This window comes from Mesoplodon bidens (assembly GCF_964165515.1).
Source record: "Mesoplodon bidens genome assembly, chromosome: 5".
Classification (NCBI taxonomy): Eukaryota; Metazoa; Chordata; class Mammalia; order Artiodactyla; family Ziphiidae; genus Mesoplodon; species Mesoplodon bidens.
The window spans coordinates 48,267,130-48,294,748 of record NC_138161.1 but is presented as its reverse complement, the minus strand read 5'-3'; the positions used below and the strand labels follow the sequence as shown (position 1 = coordinate 48,294,748).

The window sequence follows — 27,619 nt, the reverse complement described above, 5'->3', positions numbered from 1 at the left end:
TGCCTTTTGGGAGGTCTGAGGTCTTCTGCCAGCGTTCAGTAGGTGTTCTGTAGGAGTTGTTCCTTCTTCTTTTTCTTTTTCTTCACTCTGAAACTCTCATTATTTATCTATCTGGGATTGAACTTGGTCAGTCAATCCAGTTCCCCTTGATGAAATATCCCAGTCATTTTGAGATCTTTGGCTCCATTACTTCACCGTCCATTTCTGTGTTTTCTGCTCTTCTTTTTAACGTCTGACTTTACTGCTGGAGGAAGAGCATTTTCCTTTCTTTCAGCCTCAAGTGAACTGCCAACATGGAAAAGAAGGCTAACCAGGTCACAGCTCCTGTCACCATGTAGGCAAGACCTAAGAAAAGGCTACTGCCTCCACTCCATGTCAGGGTGGAAAGAACAACCGCTTTTTCTCCTTGGAACCTGTTTACAGGAAAGTCTAAGAAAAGAAAACCTGTTAAGGATCTGTCTCAGCACTTCTCAGCTCTACCACTACATATCCTAAATACATTAGGTTGAACTATACATATATATATATATATATATATATATATATATATATATACACACACACACACACACATATATATACACACACACATATATATACACACACACACACACACACATATATATTTTTTGGCTGTGCTTTTCATCACATGGGATCTTAGTTCCCTGACCAGGGATCGAACGTGCGATGAAAGCACAGAGGCCTAACCACTGGACTGCCAGGGAAGTCCTGAACCGTATAATACTGCTGGTTTTGTTGGTAAAAAATGGTTGACTATTCAATTTCATATAGTCTAATCCTTACCAAGCAGTATGTTGTATTTTGCTGGAATGAAATTAAGTAAAAACAAGTCTTCCCTCTAAATAGTTGTAATCTATGAAAGAAGTTCTGACACAGATAGATCTGAATGACTTATAGACAACTCACTAGTGAACAAATATAGTTAATTTCTAAACCCAAGGAAATGAAAAGACTACAGATAGGTTTTGCAGCAAACCTAAATTTGCGTTTAAGGATCAGAATACCCAGGGTAGGCTAAAGTCCTTCACAGGCTAAGGTATGAATTCCTACCTCTTGGAAAATTCTTCAAGAGGAGTGAAGAGCAAAAAAAGTAGTGAGATAGATGGCAAAACGTTTTTGGTGGGAAAACTAAAGGTGGTGCGTTCATTTGGGTTTTGAAAAGGTCAGCATCCCTCACTGCTGGGGAGAAAGTGTTTGAACTGGCTCTGCTATTGTTAGCATTTGAATGATGTCATTTTGATCATGCATGTGGCCTGAGGTTTTTAAACATCTGGTGCCTTTTGTAAACCAAACTAATAAACAAATAAAGGCTTCTCATAGCAACAGCATTTCCCAGCAAAGCTCTTAAAAGGCCTCAGATCACTTGGCAACATACTATTTAAAGGCACAAACTTGTTAGGAAAGCTAGTTCTCTTTCTTTTCCATCAAAATTCCTCACTGTCACCGGGTCCTTGGGTGCCATCTCAACTCGACTGACTGACTGTTCCATTAAGAGGGTCTTTTCCTCACACAGCAGGTCTTTTCTCCCTTAGAAGTGGTAGCATTTTCTGCAGCTCAGGCTTAGTTCTCCTTGCATACTAGCCAGGCAGTGAGGCTGGACAGATAATACTCACACTAGGGTTCAACACAGGTGGTACAAGCATAGGACTCAAGTTCTGGACTGAGGTTTTTTGCTAAAGATTTAGATTTGAGAGTTATCAGCATTAAAATACGACTGTGAACGAAGATGCCCAAGGAAGGCATGTTTCAAGCAGAGAGATAGTGTCTCCTTTGTTCGGAGCATGGACTCTGTCTTCTCCTCAACCCTAAACTCACTGAAATGCATTATGAGGGCAGCAGTACATGATGGGCTTTTTTCCTGTGTCTTGATTGCTACCATAACTGCCTTACTTGTAAGGGCAATCACAGGAAAAAGTTGATGGGAACAGAAGGTCCAACTTGACAGACTATTGCCAAGAAACTTTCAATCTCAAATTTTCTAGGAGGGAGAGAGAGGGGTTGCTGAAATCCTATTCAGAAGGTAATATTCTATGGCTTACTCTTTGATCTGTACATACAATGCTGTATAAGACAGAGCAATTTCTGGTTTTCCTTTTCATAGACTAGAATTAGGGACCATGCTAAAGGAATGTCTGAAGGCAAACCATACTCCTGGTCAGTAAACAAAAGGAGGCAATAAGTTGAGAGGTAGGGATGGTGTCACATCAGTGGGGGTATCTCTGCCCAAGGAATGTCCCCACTCCCCTGTCAGAGTGGAGACATTTGTGCTTTGCTCTAGAACAGAAAAGAAGAAAAGATGGAGCGTTGAACTGAAACACACCTTGTTATTCACTGACCCAAGAATCTCTCAGTCAAGCTCCTTGAGAGGTAAAGAAACAAATGAGGTAGACAGTTTGGTGTTCAGATCCTCTAGCCTGCTGGGGGGCCCCGTGAAAAGCTCCTAGCCGGTAGCCCTGAGATGCTACGGGGTTGCTGATGCCTAATCAGGCTGACGTCTCAAAGCTGTGTACAAGTCCTGGAAAGACCTGCCTCTGAGAGAATTCTGCCTCAGGGAGAATCAGAAAGAGACTTCAAAACTAAGTCTGAAGATCAGAGTTAGTAAAATTGTGTTTAAATATATAATTTTTAAAAGATAGTGTTTGGTGTCATTTTGAAGTTAAGTCCTTTTTGTTCTTAAGTCAAGAGTTACATTTGTATTTTTAAATTAAGTGAAAACATTTCAGAATCTCATATTAAAGTATGTCTCCTAATGTGGACCGTATGTCCATAACCAAAGCACTGGCTCCTGCTAGCTGGCTTCGTACCTAATAGAGGAAGAACACAGCATCCTCACTGCAGAGCTTGTAGCACGGCTCATGTGGGTTGGATGAACGGAACCTGCCCTTGAATCCAGGGCTCCCTTGGTCTATGCTACTTTTGCCTAAAATAAAAGGTTCTACAATCTCTCTCAGTTTTCATTGTTTTTAGTCCATATTCCAAATTTACTTCTTAGTAAACCTCTCTCTCTTTGTTTCCAGGGTCCTCCATGTCATCCCATCCTATACGGCAGGCTTCTCCTCATTGTTTTACATCTCTAGGCCCAGTGTTACTTAATCTTTCTTCAGGGACAGAAATAGCCCTTCCCTCCTTATCCATACCTACTTACCTGATACTGCTATTGACTGTTGTTCCTTTAAAAACAACAACACACATTTAGTTATATATAAAGTGGAGACAAACTATATGGTGATGGAGTGACAGTACTGCCTATAAGATAAATATATATTTCTTTTACATATATATAGATTCGATTGGTGAATAGAAAGGTATAGAATAAAATAGTTCAACAACTAGTATCCAGATGGACACTGATTTTCCTTCATCCCCAGAAAGAAAATTGGAATAAAAGGATACTGTAGGTTATGTTGAAACTATAACTACCAGCAGGCAAGCCTTCAGTAAAATGCTCTATTCGATGGAGCCGGCGGTACAGTTTTTTGAAAGTGGGAAATGCGGCTGTCCTCATCCACACAATGAAGTCGTCATTGATGAAGCCATTGTTTGCTGGATCCTCTTCATCTAGTTCATAGGCAGGCTTAGGCCAGTTCGGAGGCTTTGTGGTTCCTGTGGAAAGTTAACAATGGATGTGGTTGAGTAAAATCATCTACCACCTTTAGTTTTTCTTAAAATGTAGAGAATGAAACAACTTCCGTATTCTTGAGGAAAGAGGAATCAAAATTACAAAATTTTTTAAAAAAGTATGTGTGTGTAAGCTACCTGAGTATACAACCATTAAAAATAATGGTTATGGGCTACCCTGATGGCGCAGTGGTTAAGAATCCGCCTGCCAATGCAGGGAACACGGGTTCAAGCCCTGGTCCGGGAAGATCCCACATGCCACGGAGCAACTAAGCCTGTGTGCCACAACTACTGAGCCTGCGCTCTAGATCCGCGAGCCACAACTGCTGAGCCTGCGTGCCGCAACTACTGAAGCCCGCATGCCTAGAGCCCGTGCTCCACAAGAGAAGCCACCGCAACAAGAAGCCCGCACACCACAATGAAGAGTAGACCCTGCTCGCCACAGCTACAGAAAGCCCACGTGCAGCAATGAAGACCCAAACAGCCAAAAATAAATAATTAATTAAAAATAAATGGTTATAAGGACTCTAAGGAAATGTGGGGGGAAATGCTGATGATATTGTCATAGGGTTAAAAGAAGCAGAATATCATATGTATATTATGTATTCAAATATATAAAATGTATAATAAAGCATTGAAAAAATAGATACAGCAAAATTATAATAGTGGTGTTATTCAGTGATAGCATCATGGGGAATGTCTATTTTCTTTAACATCATTAGTAATGTAAAGAAAGCAAATTAAAACAAGATACCATTTCACCTAAAAATAGGTTTATGTTTAAAGAAAAAAAGAATGACAACCATTGATGAGGCAGTGGAAATGGGAACTCTTGTACAGAGCAGATAGATGTGTGGATTAACCACATTTTTGGCAATCTAGGAACATGCAGCAAAAGATTGAGGACTTCCCTGGTGGTCCAGTGGGTAAGACTCCATGCTGCCAATGCAGGGGGCCCGGGTTTGATCCCTGGTCAGGGAACTAGATCCCTCATGCACGTCACAACTAAGAGTTCACATGCCACAACTAAGGAGTCCGCATGCTGCAATGAAGAGCCCGCATGCCACAATGAAGATCCTGCGTGCCACAACTAAGATCCGGTGCAGCCAAAATAAATAAATAAATATTTAAAAAAAAGATTGAATATATTTTGCATCCATTTTGTCTCAGAAATTCTCCTCCTAGGACTACATTCTAAGGAAATGATTATGGAAGTGCATGAAGATCGTGTTGCATGGATACTCCCTGCAGACCTGTACCTAAGAGCTCGAAGTTGGAAGCAAGGAAGAACTTGTAGAAGGGAGAAGGTGGAGAACAGAGGTGTTGCAAACCTGTTCTAAAGCCAGGAAGCCTGGTAGGTCTGGGTGCTGTGCTGTAGGAATGCTGGGAGCACCAGGTGAAGTCTGTTGAGTTTACTCTCATCCTCATACTTCCCACTTTACCGCCCTGGGCATGGCTGTCTCTCCCACTCAGCAACAGACTCTTGAGTTCAGTGTCTTCCTCATCATTTTTTCACTGGCATTTAGTCTAGTGCCTGGCACATGGTAGGTGTTCAATCAATGCTTGATAAAGGGATGAGCGATTCCAATGAAAGCTGACAGAAGCTGATAATAAACAGCATTTTGAATTTTAAAATAATCAACAAGAGGAAGTTGTCCAGTGAACTTTTTACTTCCATAAAACTGGTTCTACTATCTGTACGAAACCATTCTTTCTCACCTCTGACCACTGACTATTTTCTCCTAAAAGAAACCCAGTCTTATTTTCTCAGCATGGGCTGTAGTGCTTATAAAAGCATGTGCTAAGTTTGGCTGGATTAATCTGAAATATGTTGGTATACTTATACTTCCTCTGGAAATAATCCTTTGCTGGAAAAACTTTCTCTCCAAAAACTGTGGCAATGTTGGCCCTTCCCAAGAATTCGATCGCTATTGCTAGAAGAATATTGATTGAAATCAAAATTGCCTTTGGTACCTGCATGTGAACCTCACCCTCTCTCTACTTCAGCCAGAGTGCATGCTCAAGTCAATGTGTCCTATAGGCCAGTGATATCCAAGTTACCCAGGGAGTGAAAAATGCAGGTTCAAGCATGCCTTTCCGTATCAACCCCTAATCCTACCCCATCCCATGTCTCCAGAGAGTATGAGAAGCATGGTGTAAGAAGCATCAACTTCTCTCACTTTCCAAGTTCAGCTGGGTCCTTGGTATTCATCCATTCACTCAACAATAAGTATTTGATTGCTCACTTATATCAAGCACCAGGGATATAGCACGAGATCTAATCCCTTTCCTCAAGGGGTTCACATACTAAAGTGGGGATGACAAGTATTCAAATAGATAATTATAATAAAACATGGTAACTCTTACAATAGAAGTAAGAAAGAGTAGGAGTAGGAGATAAGAGAAAGCCAAGGATGCTTTGTGTTATATGCTTGTGGTTATGGTAAGACAAAACAATAGCATATTGCCAAGTTCCTTTCAAAAACTGGGAATTTAATTACAGATACAGTGACCATACATGCCAGTTTGCCTGAGACAGTCCCAGGTTATGTCTGTTGTCCATTATCTCAACTGATTTAGCACTTATCCCAAGCAAATAATGTACATATAATTTCATCCTTTCAGCCATGGTCTTAGCTAGTAGTGAGAGATATCCATGTATAGTGAACAGAGTGCTTACTTTAATTAATGAAAGATAACCAGTGGCCCTTCATAGCAAAACATAACATATCCCTGTGACCCCTGCCACAGTTTGACAGTACAGCCCGTTAGGCCACAGCCTCTGTTTTGGCCTGTGAGACATGTGGAGCCGCCAGGCTGCAAGTCAGTGGGGTTGGTGGGAGATGTGGGATATTACAGATTATGTTATAGGCACAAGATGTAGTGTGAAAAATAGATGCTGAGCAGTCTTGCTGAGAGTAGTTTGAACTCTCTTGCAACAGTGTTATCTATTATATGGTGTAAAAATATAACTACCTTATTGTTTGGTATCAGTTTTTTATTTGCTAATAAATCCTTTTGGCTGTGAAGAGCTAAAACAAGGAACATACATGTTTAATGAAAAATTAAGCACAGTTTTTTTTAAGAAAGTTGATGAATGTGATACTTGCAATGTTGGTTGACATATACCCCCCACCATGGGAACCGTCATGACATCAATGACCATGGTAAAAATCAAAAGACATAAATTGCTGAAGAACATCAGAATCTACTTCAAAAGTTTGCACTTATTTCTAAAAGCAATTACACTCCAATAAAGATGTGGGAAAAAAAAGAGTGTATTCAAAGACAGAGCTTTACCTCAAGGAGCTACAGAAAGTCCACTTCTATACCATTATGTCAGCATGACTTTTCATTTAAATCAAATGAGTTTCCTTCTAGTTTCACTTTTTTACTATTTTTTTTATAATCAAAGGAAAACTTTAATGTTTTGGCTCTATGAGCACAAAAAGAACCTCGTAAACAGTTAAATGAAGCAGTTTTAAATCAATGTCTTCAGATGTATTCATCCATCTGAATACATTGGTTTGATTTTTTTTTATTTGATTCTTCATGGAATCGAGGCAAAGCTTTTCAATATTCAATAGTGGAAGATAAAACTGACATGATTATAAATATTACTATAAATTCAGTTAAAAAATTCAACAATCAAGTGTAAATATTTTGGGTTTTTTTTTCTTTTTTTTTTGCGGTACGCGGGCCACTGTTGCAGCCTCTCCCGCTGCGGAGCACAGGCTCAGCAGCCATGGCTCACGGGCCCAGCCACCCCGCGGCATGTGGGATCTTCCCAGACCAGGGCACGAACCCGTGTCCCCTGCATCGGCAGGCGGACTCTCAACCACTGCACCACTAGGGAAGCCCAATATTTTGGTTTTATAGTGATAACATAAATGCAAATTTGGTGGAGCACAACATCAGAGTAAAGATAATTTTCTTAGTAAATTGAGAAATTTATGGAGAAATGGGCTTAAAATTGGTTGTGTAACATATATAATTAACAACGGTATCCAAACAAGCTACAATATTTTGTTAATCAAAAAAAGAGCTGTAGTTGTGCAAATTTAAATATTTTCATACATTCACAGAGGAAATGAACTGCAAAATTTTTACAATGACAAACATGTTAAAGAAATGCTTCAGCATGAGAATACATGTGGTCTGTCTTTGCTACAAATCATCAACCAAAATTTTAGAAATGTTTGAGCCTTCAAAGAACTGTTTTCTATATCAAATTATATGTCCTACAATGATCCTGAACTTTTTCTTGGTAAATAAGCCCTCTAAGTTTTTGTGGAATTTTATTCAAAATAGTTGTAAAGTTTTAGACTATTCTACACATGGAATGCCACAAACCTTAGTTTTTGAGGATATAGTTAATTGTAATTATTGAAAATCAAGTTTGCAAACAAGAAAATATTGAAATTTACCCCTATAAAAGCAAGGGAACAATTGAACATATTATATAATGAGAGTTCAAAACGTGTACAAGATTTAATTTTTAAATTCTATAATTGTGCTTTGAAATATCTCAATTTATGTGAAAACTATTTTCATGGAGCTCCTATTTTAATTGGATAAAATTTTCTTCTCGATGAGAATTAAATGATATCCATGAAATCTAAGATTTCATAGCATCTAAATTTAGTAAAACATTCAAAAAAATCATAGAAAAATTGCGAAGTCAAAAAAGGACCTTGCCTGTAAATATATTTGGGCTCCAGGCATGTGGGCCTCAGCAGTTGCAATATACGGGCTCAGTAGTTGTGGCTTGCAGGCTCTAGATCTCAGGCTCAGTAGTTGTGGCACACGGACCTAGCTGCTCCACGGCACGTGGGATCCTCCTGGACCAGGGATAGAACCTGTGTCCCTTGCACTGGCAGGTGGATTCTTAACCACTGCACCACCAGGGAAGTCCTAGATATTTTCTCAGTTAAAAAAAAGTTACAGTCAAAAGAGAAGAATCAATTAAGGGTGCAACAATCTGAAACTGATTAACCACAAAATGCACTTCAAAAAAAGAGTGCAGGGCTTCCCTGGTGGCGCAGTGGTTGAGAGTCCGCCTGCATGATGCAGGGGACGCAGGTTCGTGCTCCGGTCCGGGAAGATCCCACATGCCATGGAGTGGCTGGGCCCGTGAGCCATGGCCACTGAGCCTGTGCTCCGCAACGGGAGAGGCCACAACAGTGAGAGGCCCACGTACCGCAAAAAAAAAAAAAAAAAAAAAAAAAGAGTGCAGACAATTTTGTGAAAAAATTAAAAATATTTTAACAAAATATTTTTAAAAATACAAAAACCCAAATTTTTCATTAGAAAAATACAGGTGCATGAAATAAAGACAGATATGGCCAAGAAACTGATTAAAGTGTGTGACTCTGTATCCAGAATAATTATTCTGTTTATGTTATCTTTTAGCATTTAGATAATATTTAAAGTATTTTTTTAAGTTGGTTTAATGTACAGATATATTATTTTAATTTTTGACATAATTTCATTTTTAAAACAGTTTGTAATAGAATTCTTTTATATGCCCATCAATGTGGTAATGTCAATTTACTGATCAATAAATAAAACTTTCGAATTAATATATAACTTTAGTTATTCTAGGGACCCCTTTCACTCTCAAAAGTGCACTAGTTTGAACAGTAAATTAATGATCACATAATTATAGATGAAGGAACAAGTTTCTTAGAACATTGCCTTTTCCTAATGGTAAACTGGAAGGAACTGGGGTACCAATCATTTCACGTTTCTGACAGGTATGTGATGGAGGTGCCCACAGGTAGGAAATATTATAACCAAAAGGTAGTCAGCAAAGAAGTAAACAAGGTGGAATCATAAACATGCCCCCACACATCAAAGCCAAAGTTTCTATAAAGAGAGGAGAATATTGAGCTAATGTATGGATCTTACCTGCAAATGCACTAGAAAGATTTTGGAAACTTGGATTCTGAAACTTGACATACTTGTCTGTCCACCATGTAATTCCACTCCTTATCATTGGTACTTTGATATGGATAGATGAATTAAGGTTGTAAGAAAGAATAATGGTGTCTGTAGGGAAATTAAAAACGGTGTTAGATTCAAGTAAGCATTTTTTGCCACACTTGGAAGTGCACAACCAGACACAGCTGAAAAAGCAGGGTTTGAGTAGACTCTCCACATGCCTACATGGCATAGATGCTGGAATCAGAAGACTATTCTTTCTCTTGCTAAGGTCCCAATTATTGAAAAATACTCTTAGACTCCATTTGACTCATGTTTCCTAACTACTTCAAATCTCTGGTAAGGGAGAACTTCTTTGCAAATGAAATATCATAAATCAGTGGATAATGTAGACAAACAGTATTTTAAAAACTGCCACTCATCCTACACCCAGTGGGACCCACCCACGATTAGGGGTCCAGCAGCAATGTGGGAGACCCTGGGGGAGATGGTGGGAGAGGAGCGTGAAGGAACGGAAGGGAATGCGGCCAGTGCTTTCCCTGTCCACTTAAGCACCTGGGAGCCTATTGGGCTCCTGGGCCTAATCCTCTGCCCTCGGAGCCTCCCTCCTGCAGCGCAGAGCCAAAGCCTTGCCTCCAAGGCCCCCACCCAGGGCTCTACCTCCAAACTCCTAACGCCACACTCCAGAGGCCCTCCTCTCCACGTGCTGCAGCTACCCTTTCCCGCAGGTCCTAAGCAGAGGCCCTGCCCCACGCTTGAACGTCACCCCCCTCCCGCCTAGGTTCCACCCCACCCTAAACTCCGCCCCTGCCTAAGTTCCAACCGCCTAAACTCTGACCCCGTAGCCAAGGCTTTTTTTTTTTTTTGCGGTACTCGGGCCTCTCACTGTTGTAGCCTCTCCCGTATCGGAGCACAGGCTCCCGACGTGCAGGCTCAGCAGCCATGGCTCACGGGCCCAGCCACTCCGCGGCATGTGGGATCCTCCTGGACCGGGGAACGAACCCGCGTCCCCTGCATTGGCAGGCGGACTCTCAACCACTGTGCCACCAGGGAAGCCCAAGGCTTTTTTTTTTTTCTTTTCTTTTCTTTTTTCCTCTTTCAGATTGGGGTGCTGTTTTACCTTGGTGATTCATTGTTGTTGACCCTTTTATATTTTTATTTTTCCTAATAAATCTTTTATTTTTCTAATTTTATTTTATTCTTTATACTTTGTTAGTGATCTCTCCTTTTGGCTTGTCGCCCCCCCCACCCCCACCTTTTTTTTTTTTCTTTTTTCTGGTGTACTTTTATTTTACCTTGTTGCAATTGTTTCAATTATAGTTTTATTTTTCCTAATATATTTTTCATCTTTCTAATTTTATTTTGTTTTCTATTCTTTGATATTGTACTGCTCCTTTTTTTTCTTTCTTTCTTCCTTTTTTTTTTTTTTACTGTGCCAAAAAGCTTGCGGGATCTTGGTTCCCAGGCCAGAGGTCAGACAACGAGCTCCTGTGGTGGGAGCTCCAAGTCCAAACCACTGGAATAACAGAGAACCTCAGACCCCAGGGAATATCAATCGGAGTGAGGCCTCCCAAAGGTCCTCATCTCAGCACCAAGACCCAGCTCTATCCAAATGCCTGCAGACTCCAGTGCTGGACGTCTCAGGCCAAACAACCAGTAAGACAGGAATACAGCACCACCCACCAAAAAGAAAAGACAAAAAAATACGTTACAGACACAGGAGCAAGGTAAAAACCTACAAGATCAAATAAATGAAGATGAAAGAGGCAACCTACCTGAAAAAGAATTCAGAGTAATGATAGTAGGATGATCCAAAATCTTGGAAACAGAATGGAGAAAAAACAACAAACATTTAACAAGGATCTAGAAGAACTAAAGAGCAAACAAACAGTGATGAACAACACAATTACTGAAATTAAAAATACTCTAGAAGGAATCAATAACAGAATATCTGAGGCAGAAGAACAGATAAGTGAGCTGGAAGATAAAATGGTGGAAAAGACTGCCAGGGAGCAGAATAAAGAAAAAAGAATGAAAAGAATTGAGGACAGTCTCAGAGACCTCTGAGACAACATTAAATGCACCAACATTCAAATTATAGGGGCCCCAGAAGAAGAGAAAAAGAAAGGGTCTGAGAAAATATTTGAAGAAATTATAGTCGAAAACTTCCCTAACATGGGAAGGAAAATAGTCAGTCAAGTCCAGGAAGCACAGAGAGTACCATAAAGGATAACCCCAAAGAGAAACACACTGAGACACATATTAATCAAAGTATCAAAAATTAAATGCAAAGAAAAAATATTAAAAGCAACAAGGGAAAACAACAGATAACATACAAGGGAATCCCCATAAGGTTAACAGCTGGTCTTTCAGCAGAAACTCTGCAAGCCAGAAGGGAGTGGCAGGACATATTTAAACTGATGAAAGGGAAAAACTTAAAACCAACATTATTCTACCCAGCAAGGATTTCATTCAGATTCGATGGAGAAATTAAAACCTTTACAGATAAGCAAAAGTTAAGAGAATTCAGCACCACTAAACCAGCTTTACAACAAATGCTAAAGGAACTTCTCTAGGCAGGAAGCACAAGAGAAGGAAAAGGCCTACAAATACAAACCCAAAACAATTAAGAAATGGTATCAGGAACATACATATTGATAATTACCTTCAGTGTAACTGGATTAAATGCCCCAGCCAAGAAGACATAGATTGGCTGAATCAATACAGAAACAAGACCCGTACATATGCTGTTGACAAGAGACCCACTTCAGACCTAGGGACACATACAGACTGAAAGTGAGGGGATGGAAAAAGATACTCCATGCAAATGGAAATCAAAAGAAAGCTGGAGTAGCAATTCTCATATCAGACAAAATAGACTTTAAAAAAAAGACTATTATAAGAGACAAAGAAGGACACTACATAATGATAAAGGGATCAATCCAAGAATATATAACAATTGTAAATATTTATGCACCCAACATAGGAACACCTCAATACATAAGGCAAATGCTAATAGCCATAAAGGGGAAATTGACAGTAACACAGTAAGTGTGGGGGACTTTAACACCCCACTGTCACCAATGGACAGATCATCCAAAATGAAAATACATAAGGAAACACAAGCTTTAAATGACACATTCAACAAGATGGATTTAATTGATATTTATAGGACATTCCATCCAAAAACAACAGAATACACTTTCTTCTCAAGTGCTCATGGAACATTCTCCAGGATAGACCATATCTTGGGTCACAAATCAAGCCTTGGTAAATTTAAGAAAACTGAAATCGTGTCAAGTATCTTTTCTGACCAAAATGTTATGAGACTAGGTATCAATTACAGGAAAAAAACTGTAAAAAATACAAACACATGGAGGCTAAACAATCTACTACTAAATAACCAAGAGATCATTGAAGAAATCAAAGAGGAAATCAAAAAATACCTAGAAACAAATGACAATGAAAACGCTACGACCCAAAACCTATGGGATGCAGCAAAATCAGTTCTAAGAGGGAAGTTTAGAGCAATACAAGCCTACCTCAAGAAACAAGAAACATCTCAAATAAACAACCTAACCTTACACCTAAAGCAATTAGAGAAAGAAGAAGAACAACAAAAAACCCCCAAAGTTAGCAGAAGGAAAGAAATCATAAAGATCAGATCAGAAATAAATGAAAAAGAAATGAAGGAAACAATAGTAAAGATCAATAAAACTAAAAGCTGGTTCTTTGAGAAAATAAACAAAATTGATAAACCATTAGCCAGACTCATCAAGCAAAAAAGGGAGAAGACTCACATGCACAGAATTAGAAATGAAAAAGGGGAAGTAACAAGTGACACTACAGAAATACAAAGGATCATGAGAGATTACTACAAGCAACTATATGCCAATTAAAATGGATAACCTGGAAGAAATGGACAAATTCTTTGAAAAGCACACCTTCTTAGATTGAGCCAGGAAGAAATAGAAAATATAAACAGACCAATCACAAGCACTGAAATTAAAACTGTGATAAAAAATCTTCCAACAAACAAAAGCCCAGGACCAGATGGCTTCACAGGCGAATTCTATCAAACATTTAGAGAAGAGCTAACACCTATCCTTCTCAAACTCTTCCAAAATATAGCAGAGGGAGGAACACACCTAAACTCATTCTACGTGGCCACCATCACCCTGATACCAAAACCAGACAAAGATGTCACAAAAAAAGAAAACTACAGGCCAATATCTCTGATGAACATAGATGCAAAAATCCTCAATAAAATACTAGCAAACAGAATCCAACAGCACATTAAAAGGATCATACACCATGATCAAGTGGAGTTTATCCCAGGAATGCAAGGATTCTTCAATAAATGCAAATCAATCAATGTGATACACCATATTAACAAATTGAAGAAGGAAAACCATATGATCAACTTAATAGATGCAGAAAAAGCTTTTGACAAAACTCAACACCGATTTATGATAAAAACTCTCCAGAAAGTGGGCATAGAGGAACCTATCTCAACATAATAAAGGCCATATATGACAAACCCACAGCCAGCATCATCCTCAATGGTGAAAAACTGAAACCATTTCCACTAAGATCAGGAACAAGACAAGGTTGCCCACTCTCACCACTATTATTCAACATAGTTTTGGAAGTTTTAGCCACAACAAGCAGAGAAGAAAAAGAAAGGGAATCCAAATCAGAAAAGAAGTAAAACTGTCACTGTTTGCAGGTGACATGATACTATACATAGAGAATCCTAAAGAAGCTACCAGAAAACTACTAGAGCTAATCAATGAATTTGGTAGAGTAGCAGGATACAAAATTAATGCACAGAAATCTCTTGCATTCCTATACACTAAGGATGAAAAATCTGTAAGGGAAATTAAGGAAACACTCCCATTTACCACTGCAAAAAAACGAATAAAACCTAGGAATAAACCTACCTAAGGAGACAAAAGACCTGTATGCAGAAAACTCTAAGACACTGATGAAAGAAATTAAAGATGACACAGACAGATGGAGAGATATACCATGTTCTTGGATTGGAAGAATCAACACTGTGAAAATGACTATACTACCCAAAGCAATCTACAGATTCAATTCAATCCCTATCAAACTACCAATGGCATTTTCCACAGAATTAGAACAAAAAATTTCAAAATTTGTATGGAAACATAAAGGACCCCAAATAGCCAAAGCAATCTTGAGAAAGAAAAATGGAGCTGGAGGAATCGGGCTCCCGGACTTCAGACTATACTACAAAGCTACAGTAATCAAGACAGTATGGTACTGGCACAAAAACAGAAATATAGATCAATGGAACAGGATAGAAAGCCCAGAGATAAACCTATGCACATAGGGTCACCTTATCTTTGATAAAGTAGGCAAGAATATACAATGGAGAAAAGACAGCCTCTTCAATAAGTAGTGTTGGGAAAACTGGACAGCTACATGTAAAAGAATGAAATTAGAACACTCCTTAACACCATACACAAAAATAAACTCAAAATGGATTAGAGACCTAAATGTAAGGACAGGCACTATAAAACTCTTAGAGGAAAATATAGGCAGAAGACTCTTTGACATAAATCACAGCAAGATCCTTTTTGCCCCACCTCCTAGAGAAATGGAAATAAAAACAAACAAATGCGACCTATGAAACTTAATAGCTTTTGAACAGCAACGGAAACCATAAATAAGATGAAAAGACAACCCTCAGAATGGGAGAAAGTATTTGCAAATGAAGCAACTGACAAAGGATTAATCTCCAAAATATACAAGCAGCTCATGTCGCTTAATATCAAAAAAACCAAACAACCCAATCCAAAAATGCGCAGAAGACCTAAATAGACATTTCTGCAAAGAAGATATACAGATTGCCAACAAACACATGAAAGGATGCTCAACATCACTAATTATTAGAGAAATGCAAATCAAAACTACAATGAGGTATCATCTCACACCAGTCAGAATGGCCATCATCAAAAAATCTACAAACAATAAATGCTGGAGAGGGTGTGGAGAAAAGGGAACCCTCTTGCACTGTTGGTGGGATTGTAAATCAGTACAGCCACTATGGAGAACAGTATGGAGGCTCCTTAAAAAACTAAATATAGAAGTATCATGTGACCCAGCAATCTCACTACTGGGCATATACACTGAGAAAACCATAATTCAAAAAGAGTCACGTACCACAATGTTCATTGCAGCACTATTTACAATAGCCAGGACATGGAAGCAACCTAAGTGTCCATCGACAGATGAATGGATAAAGAAGATGCGGCACATATATATACAATGGAATATTACTCAGCCATAAATAGAATGAAATTGAGTTATTTGTAGTGAGTTGGATGGACCTAGAGTCTGTCATACAGAGTGAAGTAAGTCAGAAAGAGAAAAACAAATACCGTATGCTAACACATATATATGGAATCTAAAAAAAAAAAAAAAAAGGTTCTGATGACCCTAGGGGCAGGACAGGAATAAAGACACAGACATAGATAATGGACTTCAGGATATGGCGAGGGGGAAGGGTAAGCTGGGATGAAGTGAGAGAGCGGCATGGACATATATACACTACCAAATGTAAAATAGATAGCTAGTGGGAAGCAGCTGCATGGCACAGGGTGTTCAGCTCAGTGCTTAACGACCACGTAGAGGGGTGGGATAAGGAGGGTGGGAAGGAGATGCAAGACAGAGGGGATATGGGGATATACGTATGCATATAGTTGATTCACTTTGTTTTACAGCAGAAACTAACACAACACTGTAAAGCAATTACACTCCAATAAAGATGTTAAAAAAAATAAACTGCCACTCAGCTGCAGGAGTAATCTTCTGGATATTTAGATTGTTACACACTCATGAAAGGGAAGATGATGGAGATAGGAAAAGACACCTACCATTGAACATGCTATTGGCAATAGCACCACAAGGAGCGATGGGGATCCCATTGTGGGAGGTTTTGAATGGAGCACAGTTTCTAACATCCTGGATGAGAAATGATACAGGAATAAGTGTTTTTGGTAAAATCTCTTAAAATGCTGGAAGTGAAAATACTGGCAAGTGTAAATCAACCCATGCTGATCCACTGGCACAGATCGAGATTATGGGCTGCTACCTGCTGTTCCCAGGCTGCTGGCTGAACTAGACTAGAAAATTTTTGTGTTTTGGAGGTATGTATGTATGTACGTGCACGTGTGTGTAGTTTCTTTCCTCATTAACAGTACATAGCATACCAAATATGTCTACAGGAAGAAATTTTACTTTGCTTGCTGTGCTAAATACCACACTAAGCCCACAATGGAATATTTTTTAAAAGGTTTTTCTTATTAGAGTGTAACTTATATTCTAAAAAGTACATAAATTGTGATTCTACAGTTGAATGACTTATCACAGGGAAATCCACCCACCTAAACTACAAGAATACATTTTAAAAAGAGTGGCTGCTAAAAACCATTTGGTTATCCCTTTTATATAATGCCTGTATAGAAAAGGTTTCCTTCTAGCTTTTCTTGCCAGCATGCTCAATATCATTTACCAAGAGTTAAATTTTGTAACCTTAGGTCTGAAAGAATATTCATTAAACCAAAGGCCTTTATTCAATCAAGTAGAGCCCAGTTTCCTTAAACTAGGTTGATTGAAGCCCCCAGTTATAAAAAGGACAATGGTGGATATAGAGTGAGCTAGGCTGAGACCAATCACTCAAGGTTACTATCAAAATGGTTGGTGCATCCATCAACTAAAATGGGCAACTTTAAAGATAACTACAGAAATTAAGTATGAGAAAATATTATTGAAATCTAATTGATGTGTCAGTCATTCAAAGAAGCAAAAAACTCTGTTTGAAGCAGCTCCAGTATGCCATCAACTTTATTAAGAGAAACATAAATCCTGAATTGTGGTTGACAGGTACTTGAAGATTTGCCCTTCTGACACATTCATTATTACCAAGACTTGGGCAGTCCAATATGTATCTGGTTTTAATAGAAAATGCTGTCAAATAAAAAAATGGTTGGTGCATGAAAGGATAAACATCTAATTGGACAAGATTCACATCCCTGCTCTGAAGAGGGAAAGTGCTCCTTCTCAATAGCAGTTATCCTGAATACTCAGCCCCTTCAGTTCATGCAAGAATGAAATGAGCATTTCTGTCTTGTAAAAACTTAGCTTTTGAGTTTATTTTCCATACTGTCTTTTAGACTGAAAGATCCATCTGGCTTAAAAAAAAAAAAGAGTATTATACCAAATTAAATAAAGCCTTACCTTTACATCTGTACCCACCAGTTGGCTATTACTTCTGGATAGAATATATCGATAGAGGTTCTGATAGAAGCCATACAATTTGTAGTACATATAAATATTACCCTGTAGAGTAGAACAGCAAGATGTAAGAAGAGAGAAAAATAAACTGAAATATTAATAAACACGGACAGGAGTTTTAAAATATAAGAAGTAGTACCAAAAAGTATTGATGTGAACTGAAAGCTTCTTTATATCAGATAGAAACCCAAGAAATTATTTTTAAAAATCAGTGTTGGAAAATCCTGGTGTACACAAAATTATTTAAATGACTACATAACTTATTTTTAATGTTTTTGTAAGGGCTACCACATTCCTGCCTTGAAAAAATTTTATAACTAGGCTTTGTATTCTCAATATATAAAATTTGATTTTACAAATATTTCCCAGCAATACTAGGAAAGATGCTTTGCCTAGGGGTTGTGATAAGCATCAAATTCACATGGTCTCAAAGCAAATCCATGAAACACAATTTAAAATTGGAGCCACTGAGCATGTTTAGGCGCATGTTCACAATTGCCCATGTGAAAGACATAAGCCCAGCTCCTTGGTGTCCAGCTCCAGTGTTGTCTTTTTATCACTAGGATCTAGCACAGTACTGTGGCATATTATACTTGGTTAAGAAATGGTGAACTATTTGTTATGGACAAAAAGATGGAATAGTTCACTGATCTAGAAGAAAGGTGGTTTTCACCTTAGCAGTAAGTAGCCTTGTGGCCATGAGAGATGGGCCTTTTCATGGATTTTGCTGAATGAGGCTGCCCAATCACAGGCTACCATTGTGCTTCTACATTCATGGTGAAATACCAAGGCCCTAAAACTTCTCCTTTTTTTTTTTGTTTAATTTGTATTTATTTATTTTTGGCTGCATTGGGTCTTCATTACTGTGTGAGGGCTTTTCTCTAGTTGCAGGGGCTACTCTTCGTTGTGGTGCGCAGCCTTCTCATTGCGGTGGCTTCTCTTGTTGCAGAGCACAGGCTCTAGAAGCGTGGGCTTCAGTAGTTGTGGCACGTGGGCTCAGTAGTTGTGGCTCACGGGCTCTAGAGCGCAGGCTCAGTAGTTGTGGCGCACGGGCTTAGTTGCTCCGCGGCTTGTGGGATCTTCCCAGACCATGGCTCAAACCCGTGTCCCCTGCATTGGCAGGCGGATTCTTAACCACTGCGCCACCAGGGAAGCCCCCTAGAACTTCTCCAAGTGGGCTTGATACAGATTTTACTAACAGCACATATGATGCAAATGTAAATGTCTAAGGTAGCTATTTATAATTAATATTCTACCTACCTCCAAAATAATGAAGGTATGCATCTAAAAATATGAAGGCCTAAATTTTATTAAGTGCCTCCCATATGTCAGGTGCTATGTTCAGTGCTAGAAATACAAAAGTATTACTTTACAGTTCCCTGAGTCAACTGATTCTTTTATGCTATGCAAATTTGGCCTCGCCCTAAGGACCTTTAAGAGGATGAGTATGGAAGACGGGAGCTGGTACTCAGGTTAGGCTGAAAATAAGGGTCATGGTAAGTGTGACCAGTAACAGAAAACAACAAAGGCTGAAGAGCTTAGTCCCTGGTAAGAGAAAAGCCTCTGGAACACTGAGAAAGGGAGATGCTGGGCCCTAAGAGGTGGGCTGGAACATCATAAACAGAGAGCATGGATGTGAAGGTGAACAAGCCAGGCATAGCAGGAATGACAGATTATATTTCCTCACCAAAGGAGGGAACCTCTACTGATGACCCATAACTACAGAAAATATGAAATCCATGGAATGGAACTTACCATACATTTTCTTGGAAGCTAAAAAGAGCATTCTACTTACCCAAAGTTATATACTCATATAAACATGACAAAATAAATAGAGAACACTCACATGCTGGGGACAGAAGTGTTTTAATAAACTTTTTTCAATAATTCTTTGTCCAAGATTTTACAAGTCCTCCAAGATCATCATCTTTTTGATTAGTCCTAGAGGCACAATGCACTTTATAGTGTTTCTTTTCTTCCATGGTACTTGGTGCATGATTCCTAGTTTAAGGCAGAGAGCCTTGCGTGGATGTGTCATCTAGCGTGTGTAATGTGTGTGAACTTGTGGGCAGAAGGCTCTGTGCTTGCCCTGAGTAGTTTGGTTAGATTTTTATGAGAAAGCCTTTGCCTCAAAGGAATGGTTAGCAGCTGGTAACACTTATTTGCCTTTAGGATTTCAAAGGATGCAGACAGATGGGAACTTGAAGCCCTTTAAGGTTTTATCTTTTGAATTTTTTTTCTTCAAAATTTTAAGCACCCTGTGTCCCCCAAGAAGTAACCAATCCTGCTGACACCTTGATTTCAGACTTCTGATTTCTAGAATTGTGAGAAAATAAATATCTAATGTTTAAAGAAAAAAAAAGCAACACTAACTTTTACTTTGGGGGGACAGCATGGTGAGTTGAAGAAGGCAAGAAAGTACACAATTGTAGAGAACTAGAATTTTGACCTTTAACAAAAGAGCACAGATATAAAACTTCCCTCACTGGACTTTATATAGATATCACTTACAACTCAAGTACAACTCAGTAATATTCTCATAATTTACATCAGACTTACTCACAAAAATGATTAGAGATACAGATGTATTCAGAATATGACCGATGCCAACATGCTTTCATCTGGGATCAAGGGGGAGATAGGAAAGGGACACATAAAACCAAAGCTTCCTAAAGCATAAAGCAATATAATTTATCACTTTATCTTTTTTTCCATTCATTTAAAATTTCAGCAAACATTTTCTAAGCATCTACCACGTAAAATATACTGTGCTATGCCCCTGTGAAGGAAGCAAAGATTCTTATGTTCATTCAATAAACATTAATTGGGCAACTACAGGGTGTCAGGCATAGTTATAGGTGCTTGGGATACAATAGTGAGAGACAGACAATAAACAATACATATAATAAACTGTTCATTTATATAGTAAGTTGGAAGGTGATAAGTACTATGGAAAAAATGGAAATTACAGTAAGGTAATAAGAATCAGGAGTGAGGTGTGAGGTGAGCAGACAGGATGAAGTATGAAATAGGATGGCTAGTGTAAGTCTGATTAGGTGATGGCTGAGCCAAACAGGACCTGAAGGCAGCAGGGGAGTTAGCCGAGTGGATGTTAGTTAGGTACAGAGAAGAAGAGAATGTCTGACTTGTTTGAGGAATGAGGAGGCCAGTGTGGTCAGAGAGGGGGTGGGGAAGAGAATGGAGAGAGGAAGTTAGGAGGAAGTAAGAAGCCAGATCACATAGGCCTTGTAAGGACTTAGGCTTTTTCACTGAGTAGAAAGAGAAGCCATTGCAGGCATTTTCTGAGCAAAGGAATAACACGATATGACTTATACTTTAAAACGCTCACTCTGGCTGCTCTATTGAGACATGGATACAACAGGGAGACCTGATAGGAGGCTACTATAGAAATCCAGGTGAGAGGTGAGGGTGGCATGGAGCTGGGTAGTAGCAGCAGAGGTGGGCAGAGGTGAGCAGACTCTGGATATATTTTGAATGTAGAACCAATAGGATGGATTGGATGCAAGGTGTGAAAGAACGAAAGGAGTCAAGAATGACCCCTGGGCTTTTAGCCTGAGCACCAGAAGGACAGAGTTCTTTTCAACTGAGATTGTCTGTGGGTGGAATAGGGTTTTTCTGGAGATGGGCGTAGAGTGAGTAAGGGGAAGAAGTGGATATTAGTTCAGTTTTAGAAACATTAAGCTGAGATAGAAAACAGAGCATTGGTAATCGATAGCATTTAAACCTATGAGGTAGATGATGTTTCCAAGGAGGTGAGTGCATACGGAGAGGAGATGAAGACTGAAGGCCATGACTAAAGCCCTGCAGATCTCCACATAAAGAGTTTGGAGAGGGCTTCCCTGGTGGCGCAGTGGTTGAGAGTCCACCTGCCGATGCAGGGGACACGGGTTCGTGCCCCGGTCCGGGAAGATCCCACATGCTGCGGAGCGGCTGGGCCCGTGAGCCATGGCCACTGAGCCTGCGCGTCCGGAGCCTGTGCTCCGCAACGGGAGAGGCCACAACAGTGAGAGGCCAGCGTACCGCCAAAAAAAAAAAAAAAAAAAAAGAGTTTGGAGAAAATAGGAGGAGCGTAATCGAGGGGTGGATGTGGCTGCTGTGCTCTGAGGTCATCCTATGTTTGCACCAAGGCCATGCTTCCCATTGCTGCTCCCAGACAACAGCTCAGCAACAGGGATACTGAGGCAAGGACTCTCTGTTGGGGTTGCTGAAACTTTCTTAAGAATACCCTGCAGTCTAAGACCTTTCTTCCCTCCTCCCCATCTCTCTACCCTTTTCTCCCTCTGTCCCTCCTTCCTTCCTACTCTGCTTCCCTCTCCTTCCCAGGGGTCAGAGCTGTGCTGTGGTCTGACAGCTCTCCCAGCCTCCTCCAGCTTCCTCCATATTTTCCCTCACAGGCAGTTCCCCCAGTAAATCTCTGGCATATCTAATCCTGTCTTGGCATCTGCTTCTCAGAGGACCTGGACTAACACGAGACTTTAATCAGCCCCAAAGCAGGGATGTCTCTTAATATTTCTTTGGCATTTCTCACAGTGCCTGACAGCCAGGCCAAGAGTCGCCTTACGGATTAGGCAACTGTATGTGTGGAATGACTAGGAGGGGAGGACGCAAGGAGAGTCCCAGGTGTGTGACCTTTGACACTAACTCACTGTGTGACCTTGGCCAAGTCACTTAACCTCTCAACCCATTAATCTTCTCACTGTAAAATGAGTGGTTCGATTCAGCGATTTCTATGGTCCCCTCCTGTGTTGACATTTGGCATAGAACCTGTTTGATTGATGTTAAGAATTGTTACAAAGCTGGGTGGGTAAAGAATCCGGAAATTTAGACACAAGGAGAAGAATGAAATTCCAAAGAAAGAAAACGGGGTGGGGGGGAGAGTCGAACATGAACCTCCATACTTTATAAGATCCCCGCCCTGCGCTACTTCTTGTATTTTCAGTGTTGGAAAGCATTTGGTGGAGCTCGTGAATTTACTGCCGCACGTTAAATAGGAGCAGAGCGGCGTCTAGCCAACTGAAGGCTCTTGACTCTCACTTACCTTCATTGTCTCTGGAAGGAAAAAGGCAATGGAGCAGTTGCATTCTTTGTCAAAATGAGCGGCATTTTCCCGCAGTTTTGCACAATTTGCACATTTTTCTGTGTAATTAATCTGTGTCAGGCAGGGAAAATAGTAATTATTAATTAAAAAGGGATGTGAGTACATATCTTAAAATTAAAGTCCTGAGTCCATCAAAGTCTCCAAGCTTTCTAGGTCAAGGGCGTGCTATCTGGGACATGAACCAAGGGCAGCTCTGCGGATGTGTGGGACAAGTGGGTCTCCTGACAGCCTTTCATTTTGGGACCCAGCTGCATTTTGCCACTTACCTGGAGTTCAGGGTTTCTACTACATATTTATGTAACCTGCTGTGATGAAGCCTTATACCTCCATCATAAAAAGTTACCATTAGGAAAATATTAGTCAGTGACTCATGAGAACTGGGCCTGCAGCCTGAGTCTAATCAGCGTTATGGGAAAGTCACTTCACTGTTTTTCCATTTTATTGTATGGAAAATATTTATACTAGTGAATTATTCTACATGGTATCTAGAGGAAGTTTTTAAAAATGACCAAACAGAAAAAAGAAGTGTTTCCAAAATGTAGTTATCGATGTATGTGAAGCAATTGTTTTTAATTGTTATATTGTTTTTAAAAGTTAAGTTCTGTGCAAAATGGTATAAGTGGACTCTTTAAAAAAGGATAGTGTGTCCCGAATGGGCAAATCCTGTGAGCTCTGGCTCAAGGACTCAGTTATGTGAAGACGGAGCTGGAAGGAGAGTGGGGAAGGGGGGCTCAGAGAGAGGCCACGAGGCTGTGCATTTCCCTTCCGCTCCAGGAAACACTCATCTCAGGCTCCCAGGGGTGGTTGTGAGGTCCTGCTGGTCGCTGCTGCTTTTTCCTCACTGTGTTGAGGAGTCATTAGAAAAGTCTGGGAATGGGAAAGGAACAGGGAAGCAAGGGACTGGCTTTCTCTTCAGTAAATTGCCAATGGGATTTTAGATTCTTTGGGAGAGAAGAGTAACAAGAAAGAAAGAAGGAATTTTCAATGCTTGCAAAGCCACTGGGTGTTTGGAAGTCAAAGAGGTAAAGTGTGGATACTAAATTAAAGATTAGCCAAAAGGTTACTTAATTGTACTTAGATGCTTATATTTACTTAAATCATTCTTTAAGTATGCAGCATGACTTGAACTATTATTTTTAAAAATACTGATGCCTTTTCTGTTAGTGACACTGCATTCTAATTTTTTAAAAGCATTAAAGAACAGGGCTGTACCTAATTGAGACCTATCAATAGCACACTGAACTGTGACTGAGGAAATGGGTGCTAGTTCAGCCAGTCTCTGATCCTGAGTTCCAGGGCCCACATTTTGTTCATCAGCATCATTTTGGCTAGCAATTAATTGATTTGTGAGGTCATTTTAGTAGTATACACACTACTCCATGGATTCTTGAGAGAGTTCTATCAATGCCGAATTAGAAAAAAATGTCTTTCATGATCAAGTAATTTTTGAGTAGATGATATCCAAGGTGTTTTCTAGCTCTAAACATTTTATGAGGGAAACATGTCTTTGATCTACTGTCTACTCTTGCTGCTCAAACCTATATCTCTAAAATGACAGCAAAGATCATAGTCTGGGCCTCATAGAATTTTGGAAAGGCAGGAATTATCATTCTTGCTTAAAGTAAACTGCAAAAAGGGCACTTTCTCGTTGTGCCCCAGGCCTAAGTGAGAAGAGGAAAGCCAGCTCCGAGCTCTTCTACTAGGGGTGTATTGACCACACTGGCCTGGGATACACCTTATACATCCTGATACAACCTGATACTCAGGATCAGAGACTGGCTGAACTAGCACCCGTTTCCTCGGTCACAGTTCAGTGTGCTATTGATAGGTCTCAATTAGCTACAGCCCTGTTCTTTAATGCTTTTAAAAAATTAGAAAGCAGTGTCACTAACAGAAAAGGCATCAGTATTTTTAAAAATAATAGTTCAAGTCTTGCTGCATACTTAAAGAATGATTTAAGTAAATATAAGCATCTAAGTACATTCATCTTACCACCCATTACAACAAAACACTTCCATGTGCAAAAGAGCATTGGCCTCTATGGGTGGTTTCTGATTTTCCTGTATAAAAGCAAAGTGTTAGAAACAGTCCTCTCTGAAGTGGCTTAAAAGAAAAGTCAATTGGAAAATCCCCTTAACATCAAGATAATATCATTCTGTTGAAAGTTGTTTGCAGAATGGCCTTAGCCAACCATGGAGTGAGGTTCTCCTCACATGGCTAAGGTGACATCATTCAGCAATTGCTATCTCTTAATGGAGGCTGCACTTCAAAGAGGGTGGGGATGGGTGCCCAGAAGGGAGGAAGCTGGAAGGACATGGGAAGGGGAGGGGAAGAACCAGAAAGAAAGGGGTTGGTGAAGGAGAAAATCGAACAGTAAACAGGAAGAACTTTATGGAAATGAATATCAACCTTGTAAGCCAATTACTTTGCTATCGCCTTCAACAAGGCAAGTTTACTTCCCTCCTGCCATTTTGCCTTTTTCACTTGGTGGGGCCTGGTGGTTTACATTACCACACTGGAGGACTCAAGAGGACTTAGGGGCACCTGCCAGGAGCTGGGGGGTGGGGCACAGAAAATTTCAGTGGAAAGCCAAGAGAGCAGTGTGTGTTGGTAGGAGGAGTGGGACCTGAAATGCAATTTTCTTCTTTGAAGTCCTCGCTATTTGCCGTAATCCGTTCTTTCAGTAAGTGTGTGCCTATTATGCACTGGCGACGTGCAAGGAAGGGGTTGTGGATATGGCAAACACGCCAGCCGTGGCTGAGCTCTCTGTTCTTAGCACACACTACCTTACTCACTCTATCGTTAGCTCATTGAGGATGGAGTTCAACTCTTACAAACCTTACTCATCTACACACCCAGAAGAACTCTGAGCACCTTCAGACACTCATGAACGTTAAATCAGGGTTGACAGACTTGGCCTTCATGGTAATTTTGCCACTAGCCTATGTGGGGAGAGGGAATGGGTGAGCTTTCCATGGCTGCCTTCAGAGTGGAGGTCATACAGTCTGGGATATCACATAACCTGCTCAGAGATTATTTGCATGAAACATGTACTTAATTTATTAGACCAAATACGGGCATGGCCTCAGACAAGATCTGAGCTCCCCCTCCCCAGACCAGCTACTGGGCTTCTCATCCTCCAACAGCTTGTTGTCAAATCGGCAAAAGGCTTGTAACTGAGGGGTTCACTGCTCAACTTGCACTTTTCTCACTCTGAGTAGAACTTGGTTTATTTTGCTAAGTATCCTTTAGAGGCCAGAAAGATTTGTGTTCTTGCCTTTCCTGGATTAAAGCGATGATCTCAGATGGAATTTATTTGCAAAGGGAAAGACACAATGCTTGAAAGTGGGGCAAAATTAAGACCTACATCTTTGGCTCTTCGCTCTTTTTTTCAATATGATTCACGGGTCCCTGGCAGTCATTTGGTCTTGCCTCTCCTCCCGCCTCTACCAGTCACTTGCTCGGTACTCTGCCAGCATAAAAAGCTCCTGACTTTGCCAGGCCCCTGTAAACAAATGCGGCTGAACTGACCAGTGTGAGAGTGATTGTCCTCAAGAGGGAGAAGGGATGAACAAAGCCACCACATAGAGGCTCTTTCACCATCTGCACCTGCCTGCTGAAAAAGGGATGCTCCAGTCTCATCTACTTCCCTGTTGCGGGGCTGGGTTCTCAAACTGACCACTCATTATAGTCCCAAAGCTGAAAATTCTTAGAAATTGCATCAAAAAAGTGAGATGGGACACACACCTCTACTTCCTTGATGGTCTTTGCAGACAACAGAAGGATGACGCCCACTCCAAGGCAGAACACGCCTGTGGCAAAAAAGCCGGAGAGGATTTTGTTGGCTGAGAGCTGTAGCCTGTAGGCGGGCAACTGCTGCTGCTTCACTGCACTGTTGTCTGGCAATCTGGACTGGCAGTCCTGGGATTTCCTCTTCATTGTGGTTCTGCGGGTGATCCAGATATACTTTTGAGGCATTTATAACATTACTGCTCAGAGTAATACCACATAATGGTAATATTGAGAATTACGTGCATCTTCCTTTGCACTCGCAAAGTCTTTCTGCTTCCTGGAATTATTTCTTAACCGGACCCGATATTATTTCTTAACCAGACCCGATTTCCACAGCTCCCTTCAATCAGCCATTGTTGGGTATGTTTTACGTAGGCTCAAAAAGCTTGTTGTGCTAACTACCATGCCTAGGAGGAACAGTCCCCAGCAGGCCTGTATAAACCAACATCTGGCAACATTAGAAAGCAGTTACAACGGGCTATTTCTGGGACGTGGTGGCTAATTCAAGGCAACCCTTCCTGAAAGGGGGAAAATGGATTTATCCTTAAGAACTTGCCCAAATCCTTCAAGATTAATACAGATAATAGAAGTGAGTGCTGTCAGCTTTTCCCAAATGTGGTTGTCCCTTAACACGAATATAAACTAAGTTGGGAAAATGCTCTCAGATTACAGCTAACTTTGCTCTTTGTGATAATGAGGAAGGGAGAAGCAAACAGGGATTGCAGAACACAGATGACTAATCTCAGTAGTTTCCAATTTTTTCATCCATAAGAAAGGCTCTGGCAGAAAGTGTAAATGAAA

The 27,619-nt window shown here is 40.2% G+C and overlaps 1 protein-coding gene across 1 annotated transcript; it reads right to left on the bottom strand.

Moving 5' to 3' along the window:
• On the bottom strand, positions 1-26,965 carry LOC308617837 (cell cycle control protein 50C-like; the record flags this gene model as incomplete). Its single annotated transcript, XM_081235236.1, has 7 exons — positions 1-429; positions 3,415-3,624; positions 9,550-9,690; positions 16,488-16,575; positions 17,851-17,952; positions 22,967-23,077; positions 26,774-26,965. 7 exons carry the CDS (start codon positions 26,963-26,965, stop codon positions 239-241), a joined length of 1,035 nt encoding a protein of 344 aa, XP_081091362.1. The 3' UTR covers positions 1-238.
• Between the last annotated feature and the right edge of the window lie 654 nt (positions 26,966-27,619).